Raw genomic sequence first — 24,758 nt, forward strand, 5'->3', positions numbered from 1 at the left:
CAAACAAAAGAAAAAATTCTTATTTTCAGGTTTTGATTCTGCAAACGCATATATGACTAATACCACTAAACATGCTGAGGGATTTTATGTCTATAAAGTTACCTGTGCAAAAGCCATAAGCTCAGGGATATACTCCCCATAAACAGTTCCCTTCAATGTGTGTACCACTCTTTATTTCAGGGTTATTCTTCTGTCTGGCTTTTTGCATGGTTGAATCATCTCAAGTTTCTCTCAGCATAAAGTTTATTGAAAAGAAGGAACAAATATAATCCTGATCATAAATATTCACTCTTGCATAATGGTAATTCAGCTTTTTTTATCTGATTCCACATTACTTGTAGGGTGATGGCCCACTTGCAGAGATTGACCTCTGGCGTGAAAAAAATGCTACTTTAAGTGCTCTTACTGAACAGATAAAGCTTCTAGAGGTGCAAAAAGTCTTGGAAATACTACAGGAAGCTGACTCTAAGTTTACTGGAGATTTACAGGTAGTCTTAAGTGACCTCAAGAAACATCACATGGAAGCTCAAGATAGTGCTAAGTTTCTCTCAACTCTTGAACGCCATTTGAAGGTACCTGTCCTTGAGAAAACTTGGTGAAGTTTGAACTCTACTTACCTGAGTTTGGTTTCTCTGTTGATGTAATCACCTCTTGTTTATTTTTTTCACCTTTTAGCAGCAATAAAGATGTACTCTAGATTAACAATTTATATTTAATTTTTAAAAAGAGATGCTTATTTTGTTTGAGTTTCAGTGGTGCTAAGGGTTGAAAGCTCAAAGCTGTGTCCAAATTTGGGAGTTTTGATGGCATAATTGAGCTGGGGAAAACAAAGATTTCTCTACTCCATTTTTTAGGTAGTTTCTGCCACAAATTACAGCTGATGTTTCAAAGTTTAAATTGTATTGAAGATCATCCAAACAAAGAGTTGAGCCAAAATTTAAAATCTGGACCTAAGGTCATTTGGAGCAAAAGGTGCAGATTCGCACATCTTTACCAAGTGTGTTATTTAGGCACCAGGATGTCTCCTTGTCCAGGTTATTTATTTAATAATAATACAGACTTCCATAACCTGAGGCATCTACAGAATAAATATTAACTTATTGACTATGAATTTGTACGTTTTCATGACATCTTCCCCACAATCTGCAGAACTTATCAACTGGCAGTGGGGCTGATGTGATGTCACATACAATCCCTTCCCTGCTGAATGCCCTGAGGCTGGTGTGGATCATGTCACGGTGCTACAACAAGGACGAGCGCATGGTGCCCTTCTTGGAAAAGATTTCCTGGGAGATTTCCGCAAGGGTGCGCAGAGTGGTGGATCTGCAGACGCTCTTTAGGTAAGTGCTGGGTTTCTGGTTAGCTGGACTGTATTTATCAAAAGCTTTGCTTGTCTTACACGAAGTGCAGTAGATGATGCTTCCACCAAAGAGGTGTCCTCATTTTTTAGCCATCTGGAGTTGTATTAGAAGGTCAATTAAAAGTCGAATTATTTTGTAATACCTTCCTACCGTCTAACCTAAACTTACTGTCTTTCAGTTTGAAGCCATTCCCCCTTGTCCTGTCACTCTAGACCCTTGTCAGTAGTCATAAATTTCATAAATTACTAAATCAGCCCTGAAGAAATAGGTTCTTGTCCTGTTTTGTATTGAAAGAACATAAACCAGTAAAACAAATAGAGGTTGAAAAATGGCATAAATACAACCAAAATCACTCCTCAAATAATATCTCCTTTCAAAAACACATTGAAAATAATTTACAAGTTCTGCCTAGATCTTGTATAGTTAGAAGCTGCTAAACCAGGGTATATTATTCCAGTTGAGATACAGTTCTTTTATCTATAGTATTTCTATCTATAATATCTTAACCGTGTTGATTTGATTAATAGACAGGACATAGCTGCTGCAAAAAAGAAAATAACAGAAGCCAAAAACACTCTTGAACAATGGAAAAAATGTTATTTTACTACTTGTATGCAAGTTGAAGAGTCAGGAAGTAAGCGATACTGGAAATTTGACGTGAAACGTTTATTTGAAAAAACGGATTATATGGTTTCAGTCTGTCAGGATCTGTATGATATTTTTCAGGTAGGACTATGGACAATAAATGAAGAGATTGTGTGTTCACTGTCTTCTTCTGTAGAGGGGATTCTTTTGTGTTGTAGGTGTAGACTTGTTAACAACTTTTAGTTTTGTGTTTGAGACCTGAGCGGTGCTTTTGATTCCAGCGTTGAATGCTGGAGGTGGAATAACTTTTCTCTGAGTACTGTTTGGGGAAAGGTGCCACCGCGTATGTGGTGTGAACATAAGAGACTTGCGGCAACTGTTTCACACATTCATGATTTTTGTGGGTTGCCACCTTAATGAGTTAGATAAAATACCATTTAAGTATACTATAATAAAAAATGTGGCCATCTGTGAGTCTGTGTGTTAATTGCAGAGTAACATATGAATGGAGAGGTGCTGTGTTTAGGCTAATTTAAGTCAGGGTAATTAGCAATATGGTCAATCAGTAAATTGTGTGTAAAGTGGAATGAAAAGGACTAATAACTGAGTATTATCTGTTATAACAACTGAAGTGCTGGGTCTGTAGATTGTTGCTGTGTTTTTTCAGTGTCTCGTATTAAAATGTTTGAAATTTAAATCACAGCACAAACCGATCATTCTCTGAGTGGCTGATATTTTTTGAAGGAAAAATTTAACAATAACGTGTTCAGTGGCAGAAAAAAATATTAAAGACAAAACTTTATGGAATGTTCTTCTGAATGAATAGGTCACTGAAGAGCTTTACAATATATTTATTCCTGAACTGATAACTGTGACAGAAAATCCAAAGGCTGTTGATGAACTACGGAGAGAAATAAAAATAATAATTAGTCCTATGGAGGACCTGACCTTTGACCCTTTTAGCATGGAAACTGCACGGGACTGGGTATTTGTTATGGAAGAATTTAGAGAAGATGTTACAGTAAGTACCATATACTGTGATTCCCATAAAAATAGTACAAATAAGCTTGACTGCTATTATTAGAAAGTATTTTCATTTTGCCACCCTTTCTTGATTTTGCAGGATGAATTTCTGGGTGACAGGGTTTCTTTGCTTTCTTTTTTTGTTTAGGATTTTGAAGAAAAGATGACAAGATTTATTGATGAATCTTTCACGACCCTTCCATCAGCAGAAGCTGCTTTTGACTTGCTGGTTAAGTACAAACACATGCAGACTCGTGAAACTATTAAAAAGAAGTTAATGAAAAAGTTCCGTAATGTTTTGGAGCAATATTGTAAAGAGGTATTCCATGTAGGGATTTCTTATCCAGTACATGAAATTCTTTACCTAATAAAAATCATAAATCTGTATATGTCTAAATACCTGTGTGGTATCATTTACTATCTAAAAGACTGAAAATTTTTGTAAACAAACATGATAATTGCTCTCATTTTTGGGGACCCAGTTGGAGAAATAGTCTGGTTAATTTGCTGTGATGTTGTGCACATCTGTATATGTGAGACACTGTGTGGGAACAGGAAGGTTCTCTGAAAGCAACAAGGCTTGTGGCTATTCCTTCACCTTGTAAACAGCAGCTAAACCCTCCTGAGAAAAAGGATCTTTTACACCCTACAGCTTTCTTGTCACGGCCAAGTTCATGGTATGATCGGAAGGTGTCACGGATGGGCTTTGGAAGGCTAGAATGTAGAATACCGTGTGTTGGAAACATTTTCATATCAACTTTTTCCTTGATATTTCAAAGAACATTGAACTTCTTAATAAAACATAATCTTACAGAAAAAGCTGCCATAATGGCAGCTCTACCAGAAGGAAAAATGAAGACAAAATAATTATTTTTATCCTACTGCTGGATTTAGCTTCAGAACTTGTGCTGTGTATCAGACAGTGACCGTGGACAAGCACGGGGGAAACAACCCTTTGCAATATTTTATTCTCTTCTAGGTTCAAATTGTTAAGCAAATCTTTGCTCAGAACCTCAAGGATCCCCCTCGGTACAAGAACCATCCTCCAGTGGCTGGAGCAATATCCTGGTCCCGATCCCTTTCCCAACGGATCCAACACACCATTACTCGGTTCCAAGAAGAAGAGGAGTTGCTTGCCTCTGAACATGGAAAGAAAGTAAGTTGAGTCTTTTGGTACTTGATGAAGGAAGAAACACTTTTGTTATGCACTTCTGAAGATGTGAAAGTGCTCTAATGGCAGGGGAAGTCCCAAGTCTTTGCACACAGCATGCCATGTTAGATGTGAAAACTGGATTGAAACCTTCCCACTGCTTCCCAGGGAGACAGTGATGGAATCAATTACATTATTCATGAGCCCAGATTCTCCAGTGTCTGCATTAATTACAGGGTGTTACTTGTTCTCTTATCTAATAAAAACCAGAAACCATATTGAGAGATCGTATTAGGACAGGTTAGTTGAACATTTCTCACGGTCTTTAAAATGAGTTATACAGAGTTGTCCTTTCTAGGTGAAACAAATATATCTCCAAGTGGTCAAGAAAATGGAAGAGTATGAACATGAAAAATACCATCAGTGGAGAGAGAGGACAGAACAGATGCTTCCATTGTTACTGAAAGATACTCTGCTGGCTGCTGTCACTGATGGGGCTGCAACAAATGTTCATCCAGAGACTTCTGAGCAGGTGAAATGTAGAAAGATTGTGTACCAGGCTTCTCTGAGGGGGAAAACTGAAACCTACCAGATGGTCAGTGAGAATTTTCTCAGAGTAATATTTTAGACACGGACTTAGAAAAAGTTCTCAGCTCAGAATTGCGTGTGGTCCTTTATAAGACATTGTTCCTGAATGACCTGGCAAATGATGGAATGCTGTTTCTCTGTGTGTTCTTCTGTGCTGTAGTTCCTGTTAATTTTTAGGTTTTGGTACAACATTTTTGGGACATTGCTGCAGTACTTGGGACTGAAATTAGGTAGAGGCAGGTTTCCAGCAGAGATCTTGCAGAATCCTGTTCCTACAGAACTTTTGTCTGTCTCTGAATTTCCACTGGGATTTCTGTTGTAGCTGGTTGCAGCAGTGTGTAAACAGAGGTGATTTGATTTTGGTTTTGATTTGGTTTGTTTCTTGCAATCAACAGCTGAAAAGGTAATTCTGTATAATTTCTGAACCAAGAATGCTGAGGCTACTATCAAATTTTAAGGCCATTTCCACAAGCTCTGAATGTCATTCTGACTTTTACCTTCTGCCTTATCAAATGTCTCCAAAAGCTCACCTTTACCTTATAATGCAAGCTTGTTCCTCTTCTTTCTGCTGCTCTTTCATGTGTTGTAGACCTCTGCAACAGAGGAGCCTGTCACCACCAAGAAAAGTATCTGCTTCACTCTGAATTTTTCTCCTGAAATCCTAGAGATTATCACTGAAACAAAGTACATGGAGCAACTAGGGCTGCCAGTCCCAGAAATAGCGAGATATATGGCATTACAGGAAGACAAATACCTTAGGTAAGGCTGTAACAGAATATCTGCTCACATACAAGCTTATGGCTGCATTTCAAGTGATTCCACTCCAAACTGGAACAGGCTCTGAGTCATCACGTTTTGGAAAGATGAGAGCCCTTAGTGATCCTTTTTTTAAAGGGTACAATTTCTAATGGCCACGTTGCACTGATAAGCTTTTCTCTGGCACTCTTTGCATCCTTTATGCTGTCGGATTGTTATACAGATTACCAACTTGTCCAAGTCTGAGAGGAAAATAATTCGCAGCGAATTGTTACTGCCATTTAGATTTCAGCTCATTTCAACTCATTATTGCATTCTTTCTGTACAGCCTTGGATAAGTCAGTTGTGTCCAAATTATCACAAACATTTAGCACACGCACGTGCTAATAAGTCCCTAAATGGATTTTAAAGTTCACCTGTTCTGTTCACTAATGTGCTTCAAAGCTGGGGCTGTCTCCATATCTTTCTGAGCTGGGGCAGGAGGGGTTTGCCCAACACTACTGGAACCATATGAAACTTTTCTTTTGTTTTCAGTGGGAAATAAATTACATTTATAATCAATACATATTCACTGGTTAGTTCTGAAAATTTTGCTTTATATGGAAGTCTGAGTAGAATGATGGAAGTTCTCTGCTCTTTGGTGAAGTTTGGAGCTGTTTTTGAAGAAAATCATAATTTTTGTGTTTTGTTGTTTTGTGTTTCTTACATTCCTCAGGTACACAAATAAATTGAAAGGCATGCTGGATCGCTATCACAAATTAATGGAGATGATGAATGAAGCAGAAACCAAACTTCTTGATCAGTATGTGCAAGAGCTCTGGAGAATATTGAAATCAGGACACAAAAGACTCACGTGGAAGGCTGTCGGTAATGGTGATACTGTTTTAAAATGGCCTTAGATGTTTATTTTCAGGTAAAAACATCTCCTCAGTTCTGCAGTCTATTTTTTAGGATGGCAGAACATATGATCCGTCTTCTTGCCACAGAGGCAGAAGAGCAGGTTAGACAAACTCTGTTCCAGGAGATATTTCTTGTGTTTTTATTATATTTAAAACATTGGAGATGGTTAGAAACCCTTAGCTAAAAGCTGTAAGGGAGCAAGATGAAGGATTAGTTGAGAAAACATCTAATCTATGATTTTGCAGAACCTTGGGTCATTCTTAGAGATAAAACATGTCTGGTTGTGGCAATTTTGATGCATTTGTGAAATACTTGTTAAAAGAGAAAAAACCCCAAATGGTTATGATTTATTTCAAGGTATTGGTGAATTTATTCTCCAATGTACACAAACCATTGGGAAACTAGAGTTACTTGTCCATCAGATTCACAGTATTTCTGAAGACATAAGCAGCAAACTTCAGTCTATGGAATCAACAAATCTCTTTAAGTTTCCACATTTGAAAAATGGTGACGAGCCTCCTGGTAAGTCTTTATGTTTTCATTTCCAAGCTCTGGGGTGTTTTATTTTTCTCTGTCTGCTACTTTGTGGTTTTAATTGCTAAGATCAACCCTTTTAATTGTTACCAAAACTGGTTATAGTAGTAATTCTTGGTGTAACAGAGGGTGGAACTCGTTTCCTCAGATAGGAATGGCAGTGAGCTGGTTGTCTGCCAGATCTTTCTGTCAGTTGGGTGGATGATGGATCAAATTTCTTTCAACACTTTGTAGTGGTACAAAGGTTGCCATGAAACAATTGAATCCAATTAAAATCCATACTTCAGAGGGCTGAAATATTAATAAATTTGGCATTACTAAGTGAAGATTTTTTCATCATTATGTAAGATCAATTTCAAGTTCACAAATAAAACCCAGGTAATTATTCCAGTGTAGAAAACTGTTAGATCTTTTGCAGTTAATAATGCTATTTTTTTGTACCTGTTGCAGGAGCTAAAGAATTTTTTGACTATGTTAAGTGTGAACAAGCTAAAGAAGTGGAACAACTGGTTAGAAAGTATTCTGCAATTCCACAATTACTAATAGAAGTGGAAAGACATGTTGCCAGTACAAACAGTGGCAGATCTCCAAAATTAGCTTCCTATTACGCATATTGGGAAAATAGGATTTGCCAGGCGTTGACACGGTTAATTGTGAAGTAAGTGAATTGTTTGCTTTAATGGGTTTCCAGTCATCTTCAGGTTCTCCTGAGTCTGTTGATGAGTGTATGTACTGACATTCTGTTTGAACCCATCAGTGACTTACCGTTTGTGGAAGATTTGTACTTCTACTGATTTATTTTTTTTCCTGTGAAGAATGGAGAACTGATAACAAGGTACAGAGGAAACCCAGATTCTGAGAAAAAAGATATTGGCATGTTGTTGGCAGAAGAGAGAAATAAGACCTGTTTTCTGCAATGTGTGTAGTTGCATGTCCCTGGTTCATCTCTAAAATCAAGGTTTTGTTCTCTTAAAGAACAATAATTTTGAGAACTTGGTGTCTGAGTGCCAGGCTCCTCCCTGTACTGCATGGGACATGAGTCCAAAAGCAAAGGTTTTACCTGTTCTGCAGTGGCTGAGGCCAATGCTGGAGCAAGATATTATGAAGGCTCCTCTTACAAGCAAGATACTATTGCAATACAGCATTGCAGCTCTATTGTACTGTCTGGCTGAGCTTCCCAATCTCTTCTTCCCATGATCCCTGTTCTGTAATCTGATCCATGCTCAGATGACTCTGCTGTGATTTATTGTCTGGGCTCTTGCAGTGAAGTTGACCACAGTCTCAGGATCCTTTTGCACCAGAATATCTCCGTTTATTCCTTCCACCAGCTTCTTTTAGCAAGTCAGGCTTTTGCATTAGATCAGTTTAGTGGGACAGTTTTTCTCCCAGACACATCAGTGTTTCCAGCTGGAATCAGTGATAACTCAGGTTACAGGTCTAAGCATACAGGTGAAAATTTCAGCCTCTCTTGGGCATTTTCCCAGGGGCAGCACCTGATTATTTCTATCTTTGACACTATTTTTTTTCCTTTCTCAGGAATTTACAGACTTTTAATGCAGCTATTGTTGCAAATGTGCCACTGTTACAAATAGAAGCGGTTTTATCTGTTCCTGAAATAATCCTCCAACCAAATGCCAGTGAGATTGAAAAAATGATTCTGCAATCTATCCAAGACTGTGTTGAGGTCACTAAGGTGATTATTGATAAAGATTTCTTTTTGTTTCCAGATTTTGCTTGTGATCATAACGAACTAATTTTATGCTTGGATAAACATAAGTGTCAAAGGGGAGATTCATTTTGCTTTATCTTGAAATCAAAATATCCATTGTTCTAATTTTACAGACTGTTCTAATTTTACAAACTGTTAGTCAAGGGAAAAAATCCATACAGTTTTTACTCAGGTAAAATTGTTGGTTACTTTTTAGCAGTTTTGCCAGCGTGAGGACATGATTTGGTTCTATAAATCAGCATACATCAGAAGGAAGTACTTTTCAGATTGCACTGCAAATGTTGCTTTCTGATGTATGAATAAACTGGTGGAATAAGGAACATGAGTGGCCTCCTCTACATTACATTACATCATATTGGAAGCAACAGAAAAAACAGTTCAGAAAATGTTGGAGAAAGGTATCTAGTACAGCCAATACCTAGATGAAGTATGATGGCAATGATGTAGCAATGTTTTCCTGCATAAATAGTTTCACACTGAACTGCTTTCCTGAAAAGCAGCCATATAATGTGACAAGGTTCCTGCCCACTGCTGATGGACAAATGATTCCAGATGTCACCTGCAATGAATAAATTATTTTAAGTGTCCTTTTTTGCTGTGCTCCACTGCTGCATTCAGACTGTTTGAGCCATTACCTTTTCCTCTCTGTCATGTTATATTGTTGCTCAGCAGAGATTTTAGAAGCAGATTGAGTAATGCATGGAGAAGTTTTGTTAGGGTGAAATTAACTCTTCTCAAGTTGTTGGGAAAGTGTCATCTCTTTTTTTGCTGTCAGAAAAACAATTGATTTGAGAAATCATTTATACCACTTCCTACGTTGTGTACTAAATAATGATGAATTCCTTCTCTGAAAGGGAAGAAAGCTTTGGAACAGGCTGTGCAGTCTCCATTCCTGGAGGATGTGCAGATGCGGCACATCGGTCATGTGCAATTTAGTGGGTGACTTGACAGTCCTGGACTGCTTGGACTCAATGATCTTAGAGGGCTTTTCAACCTAAATGATTCTATGAATGATTTAACCAAAATGACTCAACAAGGTGACAGCTTTCTGACCCTGTCTTTAAAACTCTCCAGCATTTCGTACGATGGATGCACGGTACGTGTGTTGAATGCCCCCCTCAGCACGTCAAGGCGGATGAAGTTGTCACCTTCACCTTTTACAGTGACGTCTCCCAGAGCCCTCTGATAATTGAACAGGCTGTTCTCATCACTCAGAATGTCCACAAACTCCTGGCTTCTCTCAGCAAGCGTTTGAACCAATGGAAGAGATATGACCTGCTGTGGAAATCAGACAAAGACACAGTGCTGGACCGTTTAGCTGCAGAAAAGGCTGCCTGTGTTATCTTTGATGAGCAGTTGCAGTTCTATATGAAGATAGCTCAGGAAGTGACTCAACAGCCCTTGATTATGGATGAACAATTTGTCAGGCTTCAGCTGGGTTCTTTAGCCTCTGCAGTGCAGGAGAATGCTAAAAGCTGGGTGATGTCACTTGGGAAGTTGCTTAATGAGTTAGCAAGAGAGGAGCTCTTCAGCCTTCGAGATGAGATTCAGGTAGGTGTTTTCAGTTTGGTTTTTTTGTTATCTTTATCAAATAGACTAAAAATGAATCTGGCATGTTATTTGCTTGTGTTTTGTGTTTGACTCATTGTAATTCTGACAATTGCTTTGTCAGTGTTGATTCTGGAAATGATCTTTACTTTTTACAGAGATTATCAGTGAATGTGAATAGACCTCCTGAAACCCTGGACGATCTCAGAGTTGTCCTGAGTGCATTTGTGGTGGTCAAAAGCATATCCATGGATGTGGAACTGAGATACTTGGACATTGCGGAGAGATACAGAACTCTTGCAATGTACAACGTTCCAGTAAGTGCATGTCTGATCAAACCTTTCAGATCTCAGCTAAGGGCACAAATGCCTCATGTGAGAATGAAGAGATGTTTGCCTTTTAAGACATGTTACAGAATTAGTGTTGATGAGGTTTGAAGGGATTCCCTTCTCGAATCAGTATGTCCACTTTAAAATGGACATATGGCATATCTTTAAATCTGTTTAAGGTCGCTTCAGTACTGGTTTTGAGTTTTGTAAATTTTTAGCGTGATCACGTATTCCTCAGTTTGTTGTGAAAGTGTGTGCCTACTTATGTCTTGTAGGCGTTGCTACTTGTTTTGTTTTAGGTACCTAAAGAAGAGCAAGCGAGGTCTGACAGCCTTAGGGGAGCGTGGGAGACTCTCTTGATGGAAGCAGCAGAAGTCCGTCACCACCTGGATTGTAAAGGAGGTGTAAAAGAAGCCTTCACAAAGGTAATATTTGTAATTAGCATCGAAAACAATTAGAAACGGAAACTATTTAATGGAATTATTTAAACGTTGCTCTTTTTAGGTGACAGAGCAACAAGTTGAGGACTATAACAAAGAGACAGAAGATTTCCTCCAGAAACTCTTGTCTGAGGGGCCTGGTGTTGTTGGGGATGATCTTGACAAAGGTAAACAGATTAATGTGTGTGAAGTGGTGTTTTGAAAATATTAGTCTTCAGACAGTTGAAATTTTATATAAAGCAAGAAAATTATGCTTTCCTTATTAACACACAAACTCATCAGCTGGGAATGTGAACATTTTTAGTACTGTAACATCTACAGTCTATCTGCAAATTCTGTCTTATTTATTTCCCATGAACCCTGTGATGATTTATCTGGAAAAATTCCTCTCCTTTCCCAGGGCTAGAACTCATGGCTACGTTTGAAAAAGAATTAGAGAAACTGGAAAAAAGGCAGCAGGAATTGGGCAGTGCTCAGAAACTTTTGGGCTTGCCAACAACAGCGTACCCGGACTTAATAAAAGCACAGGAAGATGCAAAAGCTCTGAAGCAGGTCTATGATATTTATGCACAACTAAAAGTGAGTGTCACTCTGAGTCTGCAGGGACACACATGTGTTCATGCACAGACACACAGCAAAGGTGGGGGCAGAGGAAGAGGCTGCATTGCCCCCTGGTTGCTGTCGGCTCTGAAGCCTTTGCATGCAATAAGCTATGCCCTGTGAAATGATTTTAATAAGATTAGTGCAGCACTGGCAGTGTCTCCGTGGTGGACCCAACAAATCCACTCATCAGATGGGAACAGACTTCTCCCAGCCTCTAGTAACTGTTGGATGGCGTTTTACTGCACATGGTTCCTGACCAGTTCAGTGAAACTATTTTTGGATATGGGATGTGTACAGGGGACAGTGGGTATCTAAGGCTTTAACTATTTTTTAAGAAGTTTTATTTTTCCAAAATTTAAATGCCCCGTAAAGTATGTTCCTGTTCTCCATTCCTTTTTTAATATTTCTTTTACAACTGACTGTGTTGGGCTATGAATCTGTCTTGGATGTAGGCTTGTCTCTCCCTGTGTTTGTAAAATGTTAATACAATTGCATTTTGGGGGTTAAAACTAAGAGGAATACAATTTTTTTCCCCTTCTTTTTGTCCTTGTTTCCAGACAGCTAAAGAGGAATGGTCTCAGACACTCTGGATAAACCTCAATGTCAGGGTTCTTCAGGAGGGAACCGAAGGATTTCAGAAAGTCCTTCAGAAGCTGCCCAGAAAAGTGCGTGGACAGCCAATAGCTGTCCAACTGGATAAAAAACTGAAGGCATTTCTAAACTCCATTCCTTTGTTGCTTGATTTGAAAAATAAAGCTTTAAGAGAAAGGTTTGTTTGGATTTATTTACATCACTGTACATAGAAGTATTTGATGTTAGAACTTTCGGTTTCCATTACTTGGGGTCATGCCGTGTCCTGAAGCTTGGAACTTTATTTCTGGCTAATGAGCTTGTGTAATAGCATGAAAGGTGCTGCCATGACTGGGACACTTTATGTATTCAAAATAGTAGTTCTTGTTTAAACAGCAGAATGCTAAACTTGAGTTCATTATTATATGTTACAGTTGGTTTTGTTCTTTACTGTATCATGGTGTTAAACTGATGTGTCAATTTAAAACAGGCATTGGGAAGACCTTATGGAGAAAACAGGAACAAGGTTTGAAATGAAAACAGAAACATTCACTTTGGAAAATATGTTTGCCATGGAACTTCACAGACACAAGGAGGTTATTAGTGATATAGTTGGAACTGCTGTTAAAGAACTTGCCATTGAGAAGGTAATGTATTGAATTGTAGAGTCATGGTAAAACTAAAAAGACAAGGATGACAATAATCAGTTTTATTTAAGATTGGATTTCTATGATTACAGTAAGAAAGTTTGTCCTATGAAAATGAATCTGAAGAAGGATCCGTTCTCTTGCTATTGTGATTTGAAAGAGACCCTTCTTTATAAACCAGAGTTAGAAAATCTGTGCAAAAATTTTGCTGGATTAGCTGTTTCATTTTTTTTGCTAAGATTATAGTTCTCCAGTTTTTGAAGACTGAAATATGCATCTTTTTATGTTCACGTGCAGGGAATTAAGGAAATAATAGAAACTTGGGAAAATATGAAATTTCCTGTAGAAGAATACACCAAAGGCACTGAGACACGAGGCTATATTCTGGGATCTGTAGAGGAAATTTTGGAGATTCTTGATGACAACAATGTCAATCTTCAGAGTTTTTTGGGCAGCCGATTTGTGGGTCCTTTTCTTCCATCTGCTCAAAAATGGGAAAAAACTCTGTCGTTGATCAGTGAAGTAAGCGAGGTAAGAGGAAAGTTCTGGACTAAATAATTAATGTTTATTATTTATAATCCAAATTTTCCATTGTACTTCTGTTTCCTCTTACAATAACATTTGATTCTTAGATGTGGATATCGGTTCAGAGAAAATGGATGTACCTGGAGAGCATTTTTGTTGGTGGAGATATCAGATCACAGCTTCCGGAGGAAGTCAAAGTATTTGATCGTGTAGACAAGATGTTTAGACAGGCAAGTAACTGACTTGTGATCACCATAATTATTTACTGAATTTTTCTTCCAGTTCCACAGTTACTTATAGTCTTCTGTGATGTGTAATACTGAATATGATGTGCTATAAATCATTGAATGTGAGACTGGGGAACCCAGGAATTTTGTGTTTTACTTTACATCTGTCATAACCAGAAGAATTCTCCTGATTTAGCTAAGATGGGCAGAGGTGAAATCCTTGGCTGGCAGGATGGGGTAGGCAGAATCTCCTTTTCCTTTCATTGTTTACAACTTTGTACTTTTACCTTGATAAGAAGAAGCTTAGATGTGTTGCTGTTGATTGAGGACCTATGTACATGCTGAAAAGGCTTTTCTGCTTCGTGCCACTGTTGCCATACTGAACACATTTTCCTGGTGTGAATATGGCTTATTTTTCTGTTTCCCATGTGCAAAACTGAGAGAGTACTGTGAATTTGAAATATGGTTGAGCACTTCTTGAAGTACCGTTGTGTACAGGATCAAAGTCAGGTATGTGCTTAAGCTGGCCTGACTGGGGATACAGGCTTGTCTGGCCTACACTTGCTTTTACAGTTGTATCTCCAAAACTACCTTCCTGTTTTCATACAGCACTGCAGCACCACTAAACCATTTCAAAACCTTTGACTCAATTCCATAAGGACCTGTACTGCTTGTGCTGTTCGCATGCTTTGTCATCAATTAAATATAATTTAATATAACCTATTTCTGTTCAACATTTTCTAAACTTCCCTTTCTCCCTGTGTAGATAATGGATGAAACTGTAGAAGACCCGACAATAAAAAAGTGCTGTGAAACCCCAAATCGTCTGGCAGACTTCCAGCATATAAACAACGTGCTGGATAAATGCCAGAAAAGCTTGAATGATTATTTGGATTCCAAGCGGAATGCTTTCCCGAGATTTTTCTTTATATCTGATGATGAGTTGCTCAGTATCCTTGGCAGCAGCAGTGCACTCTGTGTCCAGGAGCACATGATAAAGGTACAACGTCTGGCTTTCCACAGTGCCTTGTGCTTTTAGGTGCTTTAAAAAGTTTAACAGTCTGTTCTGTGCATGCTCATAAGGATGCATGAATATTTCTTGCCTATAAAGAGAATCCTGGCAGCATCTTGAAGAAGCTTCTGAATAATCAAATCTGATGCGCAGTCTCTGCTGCCTCTCACACTGGTTGGTAGCAGTTATGGTAGAGGAACATTTAAAATACACCAGAATGATTTATCATTGAAGAACTTTCCTCACAGATTGTAGCTCCTCCTAGCTCTTATTTTCTAGAAAAAAAAAAAAAAAATCGTTGCCATTTGGGCCTGATTATTTGCTTGTTATTCTGCAGTTCTTCTGCTGGGCTATCCATCAGCATTTGTATTTGATTACTTAGGAGTCAGATGCATTTCTCTGGAGGAGAGCCAGGGCTGCATACACTCACATCCTGGAGGCTTTGTTTCTAAAATGCCGCTGAATTTCTTTGTTGGTGCATTTCAGATGTTTGATAATGTAGCCTCGCTGAGGTTCAAGGACGGTGACAATGATGAGAAGATTGCCACAGCCATGATCTCAGCTGAGGGGGAGGTGATGGAGTTCCGGAAGGATGTCCCTGCTGTGGGCAGAGTGGAGAACTGGATGACAGTAGTGCTGGAGGAAATGAGACGGACCAACAGACGCCTCACCAAGGAAGCCATTTTTCGATATTGCGAAGACAGGAGCAGGTGAAACAATCAGTGTCAAGGATAACGCAAATAACCTGATATGTTAGTGATACAGATACATAGAAGAGTTAAGGCATGATTTTACAATTCCTACACAATTTAGTCTGTATTTCTCTATGTGGAGGAATATGAATACATTCCCATACACTTATTTTTACTAACCATGAAGAATGCACAGTCTCTCATATCTATTTTCCTAAATCCTGAGTTTTATTTTTGGTGTTGTGTGTTCAGTAGGTTTTTCTCACAATGAATACCAGTTGGCAATTTTATACCTGGAACAAGCAGCTTTTCCCATCAGAATATTCCCTAGGCTTTTGAAATCCCACAACCTACTTTTAGAGAATTCTGTATATCTCTGAAAAATTTGGCTTGTGTTGTGGCTGTTGCAGGAGCAGGAGAAACTTCTTTTTTGTTTTTGTGTTTTTTTTTCTTTCCTGATCAGTTACTTAAAATAAACAGTAACTCAGCCTCCCTCACTATGTGTTTTCCACAGAGTTGATTGGATGTTGCTCTTCCAAGGCATGATGGTGCTTGCTGCTAATCAAGTGTGGTGGACTTGGGAGGTAGAGGATGTCTTTCGGAAAGTGAAAATGGGGGAAAAGCAGGCAATGAAATTCTATGCTAAAAAAATGCACAGGCAAATCGACGACCTGGTTACCCGCATTGCCATGCCCTTGAGCCAAAACGACAGGAAAAAATACAACACCGTTCTCATCATCGACGTGCACGCCAGAGACATCATCGATGTGTTCGTCAGAGACAGGTAAACACCACCTCCAGCTCCTGAGCAAACACCAGTTTCTAGAAGCTGCACTGCCATCCTTCTGGCTCACGTGAGCTCTGTCGTGCAGCATTCTGCAGGCTCAGGAGTTCGAGTGGGAGAGCCAGCTGCGGTTTTACTGGGAGCGCGAGCCGGACGAGCTGATGGTGCGGCAGTGCACCGGCGCCTTCTCCTACGGCTACGAGTACATGGGGCTCAACGGGCGCCTCGTCATCACGCCGCTCACCGACCGCATCTACCTCACCCTCACACAGGTGCACCCTCAGGGACATTTTGCTGACAGGTTGTTACCCTTGCACAGTCGCATCCTTGTTTTGTTGCCTCTTCCTGCTGTCTCCCAGTGTGAGCGCTAAGGTGTTTGAATTCGGTTGTGATATCCTTCTCACCTCATTTCCTCCAAGACAATGTAGAAGGCATTCACAGATTAAGTTTAAAGTTTTTTGTGCCCAAGGGTTCATTTGTGGGTTTGTTACCAACGTAACATTAATCTAATCCAAGCTTTGCTTCGCTTTTTGGTTTGCCTTCTAAGGCTCTGTCGATGTTTTTGGGAGGAGCACCAGCAGGGCCAGCAGGTACAGGGAAGACAGAAACAACCAAGGATCTGGCCAAAGCCCTGGGCTTGCTGTGTGTAGTGACAAACTGTGGAGAAGGCATGGACTTCAAAGTAAGAATTAAAGATCTGTGTTCTCTGATAAAATGCCAATTTCTGCTCTTTATGAGTGCCCAGGATAAGGACATACTCTGAACTTCTACATAAATATCTCCCTTAGAGATGCCATGCTGTTTGATAATTAAATTTAGTAAAAAATGTCGATTTTCAATAAATTCCTGAAGAAATTTCAAGCCCTTTCAAGCAGGGAGAGCAATGACTGTGTGGTATGTGTTTAAGTTTATAATAGGCAATCTGCAGTTGGCCAGTACTTATTGCAAGAACTTATGACTGATAAACATCCAGAGGTTTATCCACCATTAAGAATTTTAGCGTGCTCCAATGTTTTTTTGATGCTGAATATTTTATATAGTCACTGCTGAGAAGTTTTTCTTGTTGTTCCTTTTAGGCAATGGGTAAAATTTTCTCAGGCCTTGCCCAGTGTGGGGCATGGGGATGCTTTGATGAATTCAATCGCATCGACGCTTCCGTGCTTTCAGTCATTTCTTCCCAGATTCAGACCATCCGGAACGCTTTAATGAATGGGTGGAAAAGATTTCAGGTAAACATTAAAAAAGAAGAGTAATTGTAAAGGCTGATCTTGGTTTTCAGGCCAAGATACAGGGTTAGAACTAATCATTAGATCAAAGGGCTGTTGCTTCTGTAATTCAGTTTGTGCTGGACATTTTAAACTCCTGAGTACGTACTTTTGGTTTGAAAGATGTTAAATCCTTGCTGATTGCCTAATCCTTTGCTAGGTTCTTCCTTTGTGAAGCGAGATAAAAGTGATCTTAATAGGATAATAGCAAGTTAATGGGGGAATAGTCTGGTAGTAATGAGAAACAGCAGTAATTTAACTTGATCTGGGTTGTGAGACTTTATTCACTAAGGCTTTATTTACCCCTTTATATACTGATGCTTATCAGACAGATAATCTGAGGCTTGTGAAATATCTTAAAGAAGGTACATTCATCCCACTGTTTGTATTAGATGACAGTCTAAAGCTAAATATTTTAGCACTTTGTCCAAAGTGGGTGTTCCAGTATTACTGGTTTTCTCTTTGAGCAAATAGCGTTATTTTTTTAGTTCCTAATTCACATTGTTCTAATGTTTTCTTACGCCTTTAGTTTGAAGGACAGGAGATTGCCCTTGATAGCCGTATTGGCATTTTTATTACAATGAATCCTGGCTATGCTGGCCGGACTGAGCTCCCTGAGTCTGTAAAAGCTCTCTTCAGGCCTGTGGTTGTTATTGTACCAGATCTTCAGCAGATCTGTGAAATAATGCTGTTTTCTGAAGGGTTCCTTACAGCAAAGGTAAGAAAATTCTATTGTTACCCATACCCATGAACCCACCCATGTTTGCATGGCCAGTAGCAATGTCCACATTCGTGATCATTTAAATAAAATCTCAAACAGGTCCTGGCCAAGAAGATGACAGTGCTGTACAAGCTTGCAAGGGAACAGCTTTCTAAACAGCATCACTATGATTTTGGACTGCGGGCCCTTAAGTCAGTGTTGGTAATGGCTGGAGAATTGAAAAGAGGATCAGCAGACCTCAGTGAGGTAGATTTGCTGCTTAGTTACCCTGGGCATATGATCTTTGTCACTAGAAAGAGGATGTGCTTCCCCATCTAAAGTAGTTTGGTTTGGAAATAGGAACGTTGGTGTTGTCTTATTATTTCACTTCATTCTTATTGAGTTTTATTGTGCTCTCTGCCATTATAACTCCAGTCAAAGTAGGGAAATCTATGGGAAGTGAGATATTTTCCTACTTGTTAAGTCCAGTATGCAAATAGCCAGGTGAATATCTCTGGATGACTAGCAAAAACTGGTTTTTGAATAGTGAATGCTCCAGCCTCAGGGAGGGTGTGGTGTGGCCACTGCAGCCATTTGGCATTTGATTGACGTGATAGAAAAAGGCAGTGTATTATTCTTAGCTATTGATTTGCTTAATCCATATAAAATAATCTCTGTTGTTTTCACTAGAAACTGGTGACAAAAAAAACATTCTAAAAGCTGTACTGAAATAATCGAGCCATGGTTTTTAAGATTTAAAGTTCGGAAGTACCTCATTTTAGCTGATTAATTAACTCTTTGGTAAAGATTGATTTTGCTATATTTTGTCTAGGAAGTTGTACTAATGAGAGCTCTGAGAGATATGAATCTTCCTAAATTTGTGTTTGAAGATGTTCCTCTCTTCCTTGGCCTAATCTCAGACCTGTTTCCTGGCCTGGATTGCCCTCGAGTCCGCTACCCTGACTTTAATGATGCTGTAGAACAAGTGCTGGAACAACGAGGTTATATTGTTCTACCAGACCAGGTATAAAAAATGTTCATCACTTGAGGTTTTGTTTTAAACATGAGGCTGCAGGTGCATTGTTGCTCCTTGGAGTGGCTCCAGGAAAACTAATTGATATAAACCATCTGCTAACCTTGTCCAAAGATTTATGACAGTAGTCTACTGAATCTATGTTTGTTTTTCAGGTGGATAAAGTAGTTCAGATGTATGAGACAATGTTAACTCGTCACACCACGATGGTGGTTGGACCTACTGGAGGTGGCAAGACAGTTGTTATTAAAACCTTGTGCCAGGCCCAAAACAAGTGAGTGTAGAATGTAAACCAGGCTGTAAAATGGCACAGTCTGTATTACTCAGTCCTGTCCAGTCATGACAGGATCAACAGCTGCCCAGAGTAGTTGCTTGAGTTAACATGAAATGATAGTGTGATAGCATTTTACTGTTGCTTTTCTTGCCGTATCTTTAGGCTGGGATTATTGACAAAGCTTTACACACTGAACCCTAAAGCTATGAGTGTGATTGAGCTGTATGGGATCCTTGACCCTGTCACACGAGACTGGACAGATGGAGTCCTGTCAAACATTTTTCGGGATATCAACAGACCCACTGACAAGAAAGAGAGAAGGTAGGCAGCTAGAAATCATTGTGGTGCTTTTGAGATCCTGCAGTTTACCTCAATTAAAAAAAAAAGTGATATGGCACTGTTTAGAAAAACAAATGCTAAATGAATAGGAAGTGTCTAGGGGTCTTTCTGTCTCCTGTGAATTTCTAGTCTCAGTGAAACTATGCAACTATAAAAAATGCATGGCAGGCCTCAAAATACCTGGACTGACAGTGACACCGTTGATGACACTTCCGAATTCAGAGATATGTTAGCAAAACCAGAGATCAGTCAGTGCCCCATGGCTCTTGCACACAGGTACATTCTCTTTGATGGAGATGTGGATGCCCTCTGGGTTGAAAACATGAATTCTGTCATGGATGACAACAAGTTATTGACCCTGGCAAACGGGGAGCGGATTAGGCTTCAGGCACACTGTGCTTTGTTGTTTGAGGTAAGAAATAACTGTACCATATCATACACAGGAAGGGTTAGATGCAGACGGGGCTTTTAAGCCTGAAAAGCAGTTACTTTCTATCAATATTTTGTGTGATTATTTTATAGGTTGGGGATTTACAGTATGCATCTCCTGCCACGGTATCCCGCTGCGGAATGGTCTTCGTAGATCCTAAAAATCTGAGATATGAGCCCTACTGGCAGAAGTGGGTCAAAGAAAGAGAAAATGAGGTGGGAAATTCTCCACTTGTTCAGAGAGTTATCTGTATTTGACACTGCACTGTAGATGTTCTTTGGTAGAAGTGATTCCTTCAAGAACAATCTTATCTGGTCAGCCAGATATTGATGGGAAGCTCTGCTGTCAAAATTTTCCTTTCCAGCTGAATTATTGTCTTTTTTGTGTTCCTTAGCTTGAGAAAGTGGAATTGGATCGTCTCTTTCAAAAGTATGTGCCCTACCTTATTGATATGATTGTGGAGGGTATTGTGGATGGCAAACAGGAACGAAGGCTGAAGACCATTGTTCCTCAAACAGATTTAAATATGGTAAGAAACAGAGGATCAAGATTGAACATGTTTAACAAGAAAGAAAACTAAATTGTGGAGAAAGCAAAACCTTCCCAAAGAAGGCACAGGAAGGGAGTCTGTGCTGAAATGTCAGTCTGCTGCTGATAGGCAAGCACAAAGAGACTCCAAACCGTTTGGCACCTAACAGTGCTCTTCTACTGAACTTAATACACATAGCAGTAGATCCACCTGCAAGAACAAAAGACCAGCAATCAGCTGGAAACATATTAAGGGTTTTCATGCATTTCATGGCAGTTTTGTTTACAGATTTGTCCTTTTCCCAACAGATCGTGCAGTTGACTGTGATGCTGAAAGTCCTACTGGTACAGCCTGAAAATCCTGATGTTCTGGAGTGTTTTTTCTTGGAAGCTTTGTATTGCTCCTTAGGTGCTTCTCTTCTTGATGCTGGGAGAATTAAATTTGATGAACACGTTAAACGTATTTCCTGCATGACTATTATTCAGGAGGAGAACATCCTGGCTAAGCCAGGGGAGCTGCCAGGTAGGATCCTGTCATAATTTAATCTGAATCCCATTCATTGTAGTAGAAAAGTGATAGTTTTCATGAAGGTGCTAGAGTAAAGGAATTTTGGTTGATGCCTTACTGGGTTAAATGACTTGTAAATAGAATAAAGTGTTGCCCAGCTTGGTCTATAATCTTACTTTTCATGTTCATCTCAGATTGTTTTCTTAGGAAATATTTCAGTGTCCAAAAAAACTTGCAGTTGCTTAATGGTTTGCAGGTCAGCTGCCAACTTTGTATGACTTCCATTTCGATGCGTCTCAAAAGAAGTGGGTACCTTGGATGCAACTTGTTCCTGAATATATTCATGATCCTGAAGTGAAATTTCTTGACATTCTAGGTGAGTATAAGATAAAATACACCGATGATGTGCTTTTAATTCATAATATGCCACTCCTGAGTGCATGGCACTTAGCATGAGACATCCTTTTTCTGTGCTGAAGGTCATCTACTCAGGTTCAGTTTCTTGTGATGGCACAAATCAGTTTCTTTAAAGTTCTTTTCATAGTAGTTTAGAAGTCATAAAGTTGATGTTTACAGCATTGTGTAGTCAGAAAGCGAGGAAAGGATGAAAGCATGATTCAGTTAATGAGGCTTATTTAGGAGCTAATAATGCCTTTTAAAGGCTGTAATAGCAGAAGATTCACAGTTTGCTCTACCAGAAATTCTAGGAAAACATCAGCTCGTGGTTCAGGTATTCAGTAGATACAAATTACACTCTTAGGGCTGTTATTGGTTGTTACTTCAAGCATTGCCCAATGGTGCTTTTCATGTTAAAGACAAATTTAGGCACGTTGATTTACAGTGATACTCCAAGCGCAGGTTGACTTCACTGACACCAGAAATAAATTTATGATCCCCAAAGTTGCTCCAAATGCAGGCGATTCATGTAGAAAAAAAATCATTTCTGTAGAGTTCTGGGAAAATGCTTATGATCAAAATAAATCCTGATTATATCCTTGAAATAGGGATTAAATGGAGCTTAACCAAACCATGACCCTTCTATATCAAAAATAACTTATTTTAAAGTACACATGTATAAAAGAAAAGATCCCAATGACAAAGACTGAAAAGAGATGCAATTAAAATTTTTCTTTCAGCATTGTTAGTGAATTGATAATCCAGATTATGTCTTTGTGCAACTGCATGTTAATACCTTGAGAGTGTGTTCCAGCAGTATTCTATAAATATAAAGCCCCCAGCTGTAGTGCATTTTCATTCAGCCAGTGATTGTGTTGCTGCTCTTTTTCAGTGCCCACAGTGGATACCACACGCACGGCTTGGTTATTGGAACAGATGGTAAAAGTCAAACGCCCAGTTGTTCTTGTAGGTGAATCGGGTACATCTAAGACAGCAACCACACAGAACTTCCTAAGCAATCTGGACAAAGACCTTAATGTATGTGTAAGGCATTTTGCCCTCTTTGTTAAGCTGCATTTTCATTCTTTGCCCTTGTGTTAAATTTGCATTGTGAAGCCTGAGCATGTGGATTGCAATATTGACTTGGGTAATGTGACTGCAAACTCCAGACCCAAAATGTGTGACTGATTTGAAAATTTTTCAAGATCAAAGATGTTTTGTCGTCTTTTACCTTTAACAGACTCAATTATATAAAGTAAAAATGTATTATCAAAGTGCTAAGGGTGGAGTTACTTTTCTTTGTCATCTGTAATTCAAGTGAATAATGGACCTGAGCAGCATTTCCTGTGTGTCTGACAGCTAATATAAAAAGTATTTTTGAATGCTCTAGTGAAAAATAACCAACAGAAAACCAGATTGGAATCCATTGTTGTCATCTCCTCCTGTTTGCAGCTGGTGCTGGTAATTAACTTCTCTTCTCGTACAACATCCCTGGACATTCAGAGAAACCTGGAGACAAACGTAGAAAAACGAACTAAAGACACTTTCGGCCCTCCCGTGGGAAAACGTCTCCTTGTGTTCATGGATGATATGAATATGCCAAGGGTAAGCTGGAAATAGTTTTGCAAGGTAGTACAGAAACATTTGGGGTGGCATTGATATGGTTCCTGCATGCACAAATCCCGTGTGCATTTAGTTTATCTCAGAGAAGAGACACTTTTCCCATAGGAGACACCGGGATGAGTGTTCACAATCAGTGCCAGAGCTTTACAGGGACTAAGGGGCAATTTGTAATGTTCTCCTGAGTATGGAACCCAATATTCCCCCATTTAAAGCGGTAATTGGTGAGCTGATGTACTGTGCTTTGCTGCATCCTGACTCTTGTGTGTCCTGCAGGTTGATGAGTATGGCACACAGCAGCCCATTGCCCTGCTGAAGCTGCTGCTGGAGAAAGGTTTCATGTACGACCGTGGTAAAGAGATGAACATTAAATTTCTTCGAGACCTGGGTTTTGTTGCTGCCATGGGCAAAGCTGGAGGAGGTCGGAATGAAGTTGACCCTCGATTCACTTCTCTCTTCAGTGTTTTTAACATCCCTTTTCCTTCTGAAGAATCACTGAATTTGATCTACTTCTCCATCCTGAAAGGCCACACTGCGGTAATTTCATTGTTTCTAAAGGATTGCTCAACAGGTGTATTATTTTTAAATAGACATTTATTTCTATGTTGTTGCAAGACCTGAAATCTTTGTTACCATTTTTTTTCTAGACCTAGAACCTCACACAAGCCTTTCTTTTCCTCTTCTCTATCTCATCAGGTTTTACATTGTTTAGTTAAGTTCTTGTGTAATATGTAAACATTCAAGCCAGCAGATAATTTATAAACCTGGGGCTTTTCATGACTTGAAATGTGTGAATGATTTGGTTACAGTTCTTTTAAGCAAATACACGAAGATAGAAAACTCTTTTCCTGAATGAGTGTGAAAAATGTAATAAAATGCAACAGACTGCATTGCTGCAAAGTACCTGCAACATTAGATAAGAAAAGAGCAGTTTGATTTTTCTGCTGTAGAAGCCTTGTGGGAATTCCAGTCACTGAGTTTGATATCTTGAGCACTCAGCAGGTACCAGACTGAAGATGGAGTCTGCCCTAAACATTTTAACTGCAAAATGTTCATACTACAGAAAATTTTTGAACCAAACAGGTTTAAAAGCTGGAAAGCAGATTATGTTTAATAGCATTGAGTTCTGTCTGGGCAGTCTCATGAAAACATCTCTTTCTCATGTTTGCAGAACTTTAATCAGCCCATCTCAGCCATCTCTGACAAGATTACTCTATGTACTTTGGAACTTTATAAAAAGATCATTACTGACCTGCCCCCTACTCCTTCCAAATTCCACTACATTTTTAACCTGCGGGATCTTTCCAGGGTCTATAATGGACTTGTTCTTACAGAACCAGAAAGGTAAGAATAGAAAAATTGTCATTAGTGGTCCCATACCTATTTTTTTTGGTTGTTTTTTGGTGAATCTGAATGAAATTGAGGTAATTTGGTACAGGAAATCAGTCACTTTTCATTAAACCACAATGAGAAATAGAACATCCTGAATTGTGATCTTACTCTCGATGCCAAACACTGATGCATTAGTCTCTCTTAAATAAGATACCAGAGGTAAAAATGCAAGCAAATTAGTTATTATGAAAAGAACCAAACCATAAAGAGTAAAAAGGTCAATCCAGAATTTAGTCCTTGTTATTAACCATATGGCCTTAGGAATCATGT

At 39.1% G+C, this 24,758-nt stretch overlaps 1 protein-coding gene across 1 annotated transcript in view; it reads left to right on the top strand.

The window, feature by feature from the left end:
• DNAH10 (dynein axonemal heavy chain 10) overlaps positions 1–24,758 on the top strand; it is a 49,505-nt gene that overhangs the window by 2,633 nt on the left and 22,114 nt on the right. Inside the window, exons 6-46 of the mRNA XM_066200101.1 lie at positions 342–572; positions 1,150–1,340; positions 1,889–2,087; positions 2,773–2,967; positions 3,118–3,288; positions 3,949–4,125; positions 4,478–4,603; positions 5,297–5,466; positions 6,179–6,330; positions 6,721–6,885; positions 7,348–7,555; positions 8,434–8,590; positions 9,701–10,177; positions 10,333–10,491; positions 10,803–10,928; positions 11,008–11,110; positions 11,344–11,522; positions 12,104–12,315; positions 12,607–12,763; positions 13,061–13,294; positions 13,396–13,518; positions 14,282–14,515; positions 15,014–15,237; positions 15,734–16,003; positions 16,092–16,275; positions 16,551–16,685; positions 17,080–17,232; positions 17,798–17,986; positions 18,089–18,235; positions 18,801–18,992; positions 19,157–19,275; positions 19,438–19,596; positions 19,891–20,026; positions 20,137–20,259; positions 20,439–20,573; positions 20,882–21,095; positions 21,337–21,456; positions 22,369–22,514; positions 22,929–23,081; positions 23,373–23,633; positions 24,268–24,440. Coding sequence (XP_066056198.1) covers positions 342–572; positions 1,150–1,340; positions 1,889–2,087; positions 2,773–2,967; positions 3,118–3,288; positions 3,949–4,125; positions 4,478–4,603; positions 5,297–5,466; positions 6,179–6,330; positions 6,721–6,885; positions 7,348–7,555; positions 8,434–8,590; positions 9,701–10,177; positions 10,333–10,491; positions 10,803–10,928; positions 11,008–11,110; positions 11,344–11,522; positions 12,104–12,315; positions 12,607–12,763; positions 13,061–13,294; positions 13,396–13,518; positions 14,282–14,515; positions 15,014–15,237; positions 15,734–16,003; positions 16,092–16,275; positions 16,551–16,685; positions 17,080–17,232; positions 17,798–17,986; positions 18,089–18,235; positions 18,801–18,992; positions 19,157–19,275; positions 19,438–19,596; positions 19,891–20,026; positions 20,137–20,259; positions 20,439–20,573; positions 20,882–21,095; positions 21,337–21,456; positions 22,369–22,514; positions 22,929–23,081; positions 23,373–23,633; positions 24,268–24,440 — 7,379 coding nt within the window. The remainder of the gene's footprint in view (positions 1–341; positions 573–1,149; positions 1,341–1,888; positions 2,088–2,772; positions 2,968–3,117; positions 3,289–3,948; positions 4,126–4,477; positions 4,604–5,296; positions 5,467–6,178; positions 6,331–6,720; positions 6,886–7,347; positions 7,556–8,433; positions 8,591–9,700; positions 10,178–10,332; positions 10,492–10,802; positions 10,929–11,007; positions 11,111–11,343; positions 11,523–12,103; positions 12,316–12,606; positions 12,764–13,060; positions 13,295–13,395; positions 13,519–14,281; positions 14,516–15,013; positions 15,238–15,733; positions 16,004–16,091; positions 16,276–16,550; positions 16,686–17,079; positions 17,233–17,797; positions 17,987–18,088; positions 18,236–18,800; positions 18,993–19,156; positions 19,276–19,437; positions 19,597–19,890; positions 20,027–20,136; positions 20,260–20,438; positions 20,574–20,881; positions 21,096–21,336; positions 21,457–22,368; positions 22,515–22,928; positions 23,082–23,372; positions 23,634–24,267; positions 24,441–24,758) is intronic.

The sequence above is a fragment of the Chamaea fasciata genome, unplaced genomic scaffold (assembly GCF_029207755.1).
Source record: "Chamaea fasciata isolate MVZ Bird 193981 ecotype frontalis unplaced genomic scaffold, bChaFas1.0.hap1 SCAF_18, whole genome shotgun sequence".
NCBI classification, from domain to species: Eukaryota; Metazoa; Chordata; class Aves; order Passeriformes; family Sylviidae; genus Chamaea; species Chamaea fasciata.